At 41.6% G+C, this 8,760-nt stretch overlaps 4 protein-coding genes across 4 annotated transcripts; 2 read left to right on the plus strand and 2 right to left on the minus strand.

The window, feature by feature from the left end:
* Window positions 1-299: 299 nt before the first annotated feature.
* LOC6498680 (enolase) lies at window positions 300-5,789 on the minus strand. The gene is made up of 4 exons (XM_032455357.2): window positions 5,728-5,789; window positions 3,962-4,316; window positions 1,546-2,275; window positions 300-1,476 (listed from the first exon to the last, which is right to left on the minus strand). The coding sequence occupies exons 2-4, from the start codon at window positions 4,144-4,146 to the stop codon at window positions 892-894; spliced, it is 1,500 nt and encodes a 499-aa protein (XP_032311248.1). The 5' UTR covers window positions 4,147-4,316; window positions 5,728-5,789; the 3' UTR covers window positions 300-891.
* Window positions 4,876-5,757, plus strand: LOC6496834 (exosome complex component RRP40). The gene has a single exon (XM_001963275.4). The coding sequence runs from the start codon at window positions 4,992-4,994 to the stop codon at window positions 5,688-5,690; it is 699 nt and encodes a 232-aa protein (XP_001963311.1). The 5' UTR covers window positions 4,876-4,991; the 3' UTR covers window positions 5,691-5,757.
* A 181-nt stretch (window positions 5,790-5,970) lies between the features above and the next one.
* LOC6496835 (dehydrogenase/reductase SDR family member 7) lies at window positions 5,971-7,410 on the plus strand. The gene has a single exon (XM_001963274.4). It carries the CDS (start codon window positions 6,324-6,326, stop codon window positions 7,287-7,289), a length of 966 nt encoding a protein of 321 aa, XP_001963310.1. The 5' UTR covers window positions 5,971-6,323; the 3' UTR covers window positions 7,290-7,410.
* Window positions 7,411-7,607: 197 nt separating this feature from the next.
* LOC6498679 (rRNA-processing protein UTP23 homolog) lies at window positions 7,608-8,599 on the minus strand. Its single transcript, XM_001963273.4, has 3 exons — window positions 8,400-8,599; window positions 8,137-8,337; window positions 7,608-8,081 (listed from the first exon to the last, which is right to left on the minus strand). Exons 1-3 carry the CDS (start codon window positions 8,517-8,519, stop codon window positions 7,662-7,664), a joined length of 741 nt encoding a protein of 246 aa, XP_001963309.1. The 5' UTR covers window positions 8,520-8,599; the 3' UTR covers window positions 7,608-7,661.
* Between the last annotated feature and the right edge of the window lie 161 nt (window positions 8,600-8,760).

The following is an 8,760-nucleotide window of genomic DNA, read 5'->3' on the forward strand; positions in this document are numbered from 1 at the left end:
GAGTAACGTAAGCTGAAAAGGCTCTCAAAAATCTTAATTTTTCACTACGTAACACGAAAAACACGTCACGTAAGCCACATAAGATGTAAAATCCACATCTTTGCTAAAGAAATAAGATACATTTTAAAAACCACCAAAAAAAAGGGTAACAAAAGCCGAAAATGGTTAAAAAATACTCCAAAAAACTTCACAAACTTTAAAAAAATAAATACAAAAACAAGAATGAAAAATTTTCAAATAACTTTTAAAAGAAAATCTACAATTTCCTTAAAAAAACTTTCAAAACTACTTGAAAAACATATTTTTTAAGACGTTTATTTGACATCAACTAACCAATTAAATATTTGTACGCACTCTTAATCTGTTCAACGTTGGGAGTACTGACTGTACCTATGGGCCTGTTATATTAAATCGATCTCTGAGTGATTTCAACGATTCTCTGCTTAAATTCTATGTCTCAACAATTTTGTAACCATTAACTGCGTTGTATGTTGTATGTTGCATGTTGCATGTTGTGTGTTGTGTGTAGATCAATATATAATTTCGAATGAATTACAGCGACTACAATAACGATAATCCAAGCTGTTGATAGGTTTTTGTTTTGTTTGTTTTTTGTAATTTATATAAATAATGATTAGATCATGGTGTAACATTAATAATAATGTCTTATAAAGAAGCATAGAGACAGTAAAGGTTTAGTAATTTATGATTCATTTGTGCGCCAGACACAAATTCCGATGGTGAAGGTTGACGAACACGTGCACCGTATATATCTCTTCGACGCTGACAGTCATCCTCCAGTAACATGTTCCAAGATGGGGATATAGTTCTCATGATGGGCATGCCTCGCGTCTTGACGGTGTGGTTGGAATTTTGAAGTGGGCCTGCACTTTACTGGGGCTTCCTGAAGTTCTTGCCGGCAAACTTCACACCAGAGCCGATCTCCTCCTCGATGCGCAGAATCTGGTTGTATTTAGCCAGACGCTCCGAGCGGCAAGGAGCACCGGTCTTGATCTGTCCAGTGGACAGACCCACCACCAAATCACCAATGAACGAATCCTCAGTCTCGCCAGAGCGATGAGACACCATGGTGCCCCAGCCGTTCTTCTTGGCCAGGAGATGAGCATCAATGGACTCGGTGACGGTACCGATCTGGTTAACCTTCAGCAAGAGGCAGTTGCAGGCCTTCTTCTCCACAGCGGTGGCAATGCGCTTGGGATTGGTGACGGTCAAGTCATCACCCACAATCTGGATGGGGGTGGCGCCAGTCAGGCCCGACCAGGCCTCCCAATGATCCTGATCGAAGGGATCCTCAATCGAGACGATGGGGAACTCCTTGATGAACTCCTGGTACAGGTTGGTCAGCTTCTCGGGCGACAGCCACTGGGACTTGTCGCTGGCGGGGTTCTTGAAGTCCAGATCGTACTGGCCATCCCTGAAGAACTCAGAAGCAGCGACATCCATGCCGATTTCGATCTAATGGGAGTGGAATAGATATTTTAATATGGATTTATGGAAAAATGTATCCTTAAACTGAGTCCTCACCTTGCCGGTGTAGCCAGCCTTGGCGATGGCATCGGTGATCAGGCAGAGAGCCTCCTTGTTGGACTGGATGTTGGGGGCGAAGCCACCCTCATCTCCCACAGAGGTGGCATCCAGACCGAACTTGGCCTTGATCACGTTCTTAAGGTGATGGTACACCTCAGAGCCCATCTTCATGGCCTCGGTGAAGCTGGTGGCGCCGGTGGGCAGGATCATGAACTCCTGCATGGCCAGCTTGTTGCCGGCGTGGCTGCCACCGTTGATCACGTTGAAGGCAGGCACGGGCAGGATGATGTCGGTGTTCTTGGCCAGATCAGCGATGTGTTTGTACAGAGGAACGTTCTTCTTGGCGGCACCGGCCTTGCAGACGGCCAGGGAAACACCCAGGATGGCGTTGGCACCGAACTTGCTCTTGTTCTCAGTACCGTCCAGTTTCAGCATGAAGTTGTCGATGGCGGCCTGATCGACCACATCCAGATTGGCCTTGATCAGCTCGGGTCCCAGGGTGTCGTTCACATGTCCGACAGCCTTCAGCACCGACTTGCCGTGGTAGTTGGCCTTGTCGCCGTCACGGAGCTCCAGAGCCTCGTGGACACCGGTGGAGGCGCCAGAGGGCACGGCAGCACGGAACAGACCCAGCTCGGTGGTCAGGTCAACCTCCACGGTGGGGTTGCCACGGGAGTCGTAGATTTGACGGGCCTTGATCGACTTGATGGTCATATTGCTGCTGTCACTGCAAAAAAATTAGGCATAATATTAGTATTTCAAAATAATCTAAGCGCAGATAAGGGGTTTTGAAGGCTTATATATTATATTTTTAAAATGTGTGAAATTTAAATGATGTCTTAAGTACAAAGTTTAAAACAATGTTGTTTAAAAACAACAACTGACCACAGATAAGGGTTTTATATTTTATGGGCGTGTTTTTTAGGACTGTTCCAGAAATCAGGGTTCTAAAGTCTTTAAAGAAGACTGCCATAAGAAGGTGTATGAATATTACATAGAAATCAGAAATAGATCAAAATATTAAAATTGTATAAAACATATAAAATTTTGTTGAATTCCAACTTATTTAGGTATTTTTAAAGTTCTAGATTCTAGAATCTAGAACATGTATTCCATTACAATAATCTTTTTAGACAATTAGATAGATATTAATTGGAAATATTAATTTCCTCTACTAAAAATAAAAATATAGGCCATAGTTTTTGGGTTGTTGTTATTTTGAAGTCAAAAAGAGATTAAATCCATTTTCAGAACCCCAATAAATAAAAATATTATAAACTATAAAAATATGCAAAATTATAATTTTACCTAATAAATAGAATAATACTGATTTATTTTTCCAAAACCTAGATATATTTTTATCATATCCAAGTCAAAAAGCGTTGAAACCAGATTACAGAACAATTTTTATTTTTTTTAAATATTTACAGTGATAAGAAAAGTATTTATTTTTCGTACTAAATAAATTATGAACACTAATATTTTATTTTCCTAAAAATTAGCCTAGATTTTTGTCAATTTGGAGATGCAATCCTTGAAATGAAATTTGAAAATGAACAGAACTCTAATCTTTTTAAGGAATTATAAAAAAAAAACCATTATATTATTTCCATCTATTAAATATAGTTTTATTGTTTGATTTTAGAATTCTAATTCATTTCTAATCATTCCGAATTAAAAAATGGAGATAATCAATTTACAGAACCCTTATCTTAAGAGTTATTTCAAGATAAGTGTTAAAATTATATATAATATATATTATACATATTTTAATATAATATTTATATATTATTGTTCTAAAACTTATCCCAGCTATTTGCAATTTTGAAGCCAAAAAGAGATGCCGGAACTGGAAACTTTCCATGAAACTTTTTCCATAGAATGTTCCCGAGAATATCTCTACTTTCTATATTTAAATTTTCTTCGGATTTCAATTAAATATTTCTAAAATTATTTAGAGTCAGTGACACGCGCTCGGCATTTCCCGAAAGCGAAAATAAAATAGATGTAGCAGCGGGAGAGGCTTTCCTCGACATCGTACGAGGCAGCGGTATGACCTCTACGGTGCTTTTGGAGGTCAAACGAAAAGTGAGGCTCGCAGCCAAGCCGGAATATGCGGAAAAGTTGCGAAAAAACAAAAGCGAAAGTACACAAATTACTCAGATATTGAGATTGGCTGTCATTAGGAGTGATTTGATTTGTTTAAAAATAAAAATTAATTGGCAAAAAAAAAAAACGGAAATCGAGAGACCCACTTGAAAATTTGCACAACTTGTTAGATAATCGCGTGGGAATCGCGCGCTGCATTTCTTTTTGCATTTCAGGTTTGCATTTAAAAAGGATTATTATCTAGTGGAATCACTTTCTAGATAAAAATTATTAAAAAATTTAATAAACCAACACAAATACATACCAATTACTATTGAACCTCACAAAATTGAATCCAGACGGGAGAATCGCTTGCGACTTTCTGGCTGCTGATTTCGTTCTGACGGTGACTAAAAACGCTGAGAAAACGCCCGCTGTCGACTCGCTGCTTTTGCGGCAGAGACGCGTAGCAACCCCGAGAGAGCTGCGCAGCCCCAATATCTGCGCCATTGTTGTTGTTGGACAGCGGAGAGAGAGTAATTCCAGGTGCTCGCCGGCCTGTTGTTGTTGGTGTTTTTGTTATTTTTTTGAATTAAGTTCCTTTTTTTTTTGGGGAAATTGACCTTCGTACAAGGTTAGTGTTTAGATTCCACAGACAGAGTTGTGGATTTCATGTCTGGCTGCAAGAGAGCATAAGCTTCGGTTAATCGTAAAAAACAGCATTAATAATGAAATTGAGGTAACAACAAGCCATAGCAACAATTCCCATACATTGTGTAAATAATCTTAGGTCATTCAAAGTCGTATTATTTTATAAATGTCATAAGTTAGGGGAAAATAAATACAAAAAGCTTAAACACTTTCTTAACAGCTGATCCGTCACTTTCTTTGAATGTTAGATAACAGTGTCGCTCACTTATTTTTGGGGGTCTGTTAAGTTTTTCCTATTATATATTTTTGAAAATAATGTATATGGAATGGAGTTATGAAACAATTATCTTAAAATTTAAGTTTGGAATTAAAGCTAAAATTTTGAATTAAAATAAATAGAATATAGTACGACGAAATACATATAACTAGATCTTTATAAATAATAACTTCAAAAACATGCACTGTATTTGGATTATCAACTAATGAAACTATCATCTATTTCTAAATAAAGCTTATATTATGTATTTTAGTTTACCTTTTATAAAAACAAATGTTAATCCAGCTGATTTTTTACACGAAACCCTACAACAGTGCTAAGAACCGTATTAAAAACCAGTGTTAGATAACTTATTTCGTAAACATCTGTTTAAACCGCACACGCGGAATTTTTGTTTAAAACTTTTACCGAGAAAAATCACGATAAAATGGCCACTAGCGGTACAATAGTAATGCCTGGAGAAAGAATTGCCTCCATAGAGGAAGTGGCCAAAACCAAGAGGGTCATTCTGGGACCGGGATTGCGGAGAGTGGACGACACTGTGGTGGCCAGCAAAGCCGGACCGCTTCGCCACAAGGAACCCAACACCTTTTGGGTGGACAACTACCAGAGGAGATATGTGCCCGCCCGCGGAGACCTGGTCCTGGGCATAGTCAGGTCCAAGGCGGGCGACCTGTATCGCGTGGACATCGGAGCCCCGGAAACCGCCTCGATTTCCTACCTTGCCTTCGAGTCGGCCACCAAAAAGAATCGCCCGGATCTCAATCCCGGGGACCTAATCTACGCCCGTGTCCTGAACGCCAGCGCCGACATAGAACCCGAATTGGTGTGCGTGAATTCAAACGGAAAGCGTGGGAAACTAGGTGTCCTGCCCGATGGATTCTTCTTCAAGTGCAGTCTTAATCTGGGCCGGGTGCTCCTTCGGGAGAACTGCCCCATTCTTGCTGCCATCACCCGGCAGCTGCCGTACGAGATCGCCGTTGGCGTGAATGGCCGAATCTGGGTGAAGGCCCACTCGCTGCGAGAAACTGTGGCCCTGGCCAAGGCCATTTTGGCGCTGGAGCAGGCCGGATATGCGGAAACAGACAAAGTCTGCGACAACCTGGGCGACTACCTGGAGGCATAGACCTTGCTTTCGGGATTAGTTATTAGTTTATACTTACTTTTAATAAAAAATTTCCCTACAAAGTTTACAAGTTTTGAATTTTATGAAACATGAAGCGAAGAACAGAGAGACTAATGTGAAGTCTGGGTAGGATGATCTTGTTTTTTTTTAAATATTTTTAATAAAAGGAGAGCTAACTTTTTGAGTAAATTAGTTCTAACTAGTACAGCTATCCATCTACTAAGGATAATAATTATAGATGTAAATATGTATCGTTAAGTTATGGAGTTAAGTGACTTTGTTCATGAGGTTTTATTTATTTTTTAATATTATTTGGTTTCAGGTTATATTTTGGGATAACTGCCAGTTAAAAACAAAAGAATACCAACTATACAAAATATATAAAAGATATTTTGGATAAAATTTCGAAAACCTACATGAGAGACTATATAAAGTAACAAACTCTGTACAATAAACCAGTCACTGCGTCATCTCTGATGCCGCCAACAGCTGATCTGGCGCACCTTCTATAGCCATTATCTGGCTATACTGATTATACAGACCTCAGTCTCTCCTGCTGCGGCAAAGGGCAAAGGTTTTCCGATCCGATCCGATCTGATCCGACCTGCTCTCGTTTCGGTTTCCAGTCTCAAGATGACCTTCCTGGAGTTCCTGCTCTTCCTGCTAGTGCTCTACTATGTGGTCTATGTCCTCCTTTGGATCCTGCTCGACTGCAATGTGGCGCTGTGGTACAAGTCCCGGTTTGGGGCTTCCTTGTCCTCGATGCGCGGACAGGTGGTTTGGATAACCGGTGCCTCGAGTGGAATTGGCCGAGCCTTGGCCGTGAGCCTGGCCAGGCAGGGAGTGAAGCTGGTGCTCAGTGCCCGCCGAGTGGAGCAACTGGAGCAGGTGCAGGAGGAGTGCCTGGCCGCTGCCAAGGGGCTGCTAGCCACCAAGGATGTTTTGATTCTGCCCATGGATATGCTGGATCTGGAGCAGCACCGAGTGCATCTCTACACAGTCCTTAACCACTTCGAACGCCTTGATGTCCTGGTGAACAATGCCGGCCGATCGCAGAGGGCCAACTGGACTGATATCGATATAGAGGTGGATCGGGAACTCTTCGAACTGGACGTCTTCTCGGTGGTCCATCTATCCAGGCTGGTAGTCCGGTATTTCGTCGAGCAGCGAGGAGGTCGTGGCCATTTGGCCGCCACTTCCAGCATTGCTGGCTTCAGTCCAGTGCCATTTTCGGCAACCTATTGCGCCGCCAAGCATGCCCTGAACGCCTATCTCCTCTCTTTGAAGGTGGAGATGCGGAAACTGGACATTACCATCTTTGCCCCAGGGCCCGTTGCCACGGACTTCCTCCAGGAGGCCTTCACCGGCTCCCAGGGTGCTAAAGTGGGTCAGAGCACGGCGAATCAAAAACGCTTGACGGCGGAACGTTGCGGGGAACTATTCGCTGTCGCCTTGGCCAACAAGATGGATCTCACCTGGTGTGGCCTCTTTCCAGTTAATGTTCTGGCCTATTGCGCCCGGAATGCTACGCTGACCAAGATCGTGGGTCTATTTATGACCGAAAAGACGCTGAACAAGATCCGTGAGGGCAAGCTCTGAGATTTCATAACCCCCATGTCGCCCCATTCCTGACCTCTCTCCTCCATAGGTTCTCCAGTCAAGATTTTTATACAATTGTACAACGTTGAGCTATACAAATATATACTGTATACACAAATGATAATGAGAAGTATGCTATACGTAGATTTAAGGGGGAAACCTCGTTAAGACGGTTGAAAAATGGGGAAACCTTTGAAATCTAGATTCTCTTCAGTTATTTATTCCTTTCATGCGATTATTTATAAGGTAAATGAGATGATAGAGCGGAATATGTAAATATTATTATACTCTTTTGCGTTTTTAAATTAAAAACAAGAGTTAGCTTTCGTTATCTTCTATTTATTCTCTACGATAAAAAGGCCTATCTAACTACTAATCTTTTCCCAGTTCTGCCTTGACATGGGCTGGTATCTTAACGCGTTTTCTTTTCGTTTTCGCCTTGACCAGTGCAGTCTGCTCCACACCCTTGAGCTGTGGCTGTTGCTTCTCTTTTTTGCTCTTTTTGCAGGACAGAGGATTAGGATTCTTCGGACCTTTACGCTTTTTAGGATTCGGTGTCGTTTCAGCGGGTTTCAGTCCCTGCTTCTCCTTCATGTAGTCAATTTTCTCGACCTGCTTGCCCAGCATCAGGTTTTTGGCACGCCTCTGCACCCACTTCTTGGATGCCTTGGATGGGGCTTCCAGAACGGGAGTGGCCTTGTGCAGGTAAAGCAAGCATCGTCCGGGAATCTTGCGAAGACTCTCCTGTAGAAGGCGATCCTGAGAGGCAACTATGTAACGATTGTCTTTTGTCTGAAATGGAGAATTATTTAAGAAGGGTTTTATGTGGTTTAAGAGGTTTCTTTACCATAGACTTGATGCATTCTGCGGCTGCCACAGGTTTCCCTTCGTGGCCACATTTGTGGACATGGAATCGCTTCACAATCGAAGTGGCTCCTGTCAACGGAGCTCCTAGTGCCTCGGCCTCCAAAATAACACATTGAGTGGTCAATAATTTAGCAGGACACTGGAAGTACTTTTTTATTTGCTCATCTATGCCGATTTTGTGCTGAAAAATATATTAAAATGGTTATAAACTCACTTGTTGATTTTAAAAATTAAAAACCATACCTGTAGGGCTGCCTGACAGAAAGTGGCATCTATTAACACCTGATAGGGTTCTCGGTAGTCAAAATTAGTGGCAAAGTACACCAGGGTTTTGTGAGATTTCTTAAAACGAGATATTTTCATGTTTATTCCTCTAACTTAGATTGTTTCCATAAAACACAACGTGCAATGTCAGTGTTGGAAAAGGTTTAAAAACTGAAACAGCTGACTACTTAACAGTACAGGTGAGTTTAACAGTGTCTGTTATGAAAATTCAAATATTTTAACATTTGGCGCCATTGAGAAAATAATCTGAGAATGCATTTTCAACCCCCTTCAATGACTTTCACCCTCTATACCACAGAGCCCCGGCTATTACGCGTTT

Source organism: Drosophila ananassae, chromosome 3R (assembly GCF_017639315.1).
Source record: "Drosophila ananassae strain 14024-0371.13 chromosome 3R, ASM1763931v2, whole genome shotgun sequence".
In the NCBI taxonomy this organism is placed as follows: domain Eukaryota; kingdom Metazoa; phylum Arthropoda; class Insecta; order Diptera; family Drosophilidae; genus Drosophila; species Drosophila ananassae.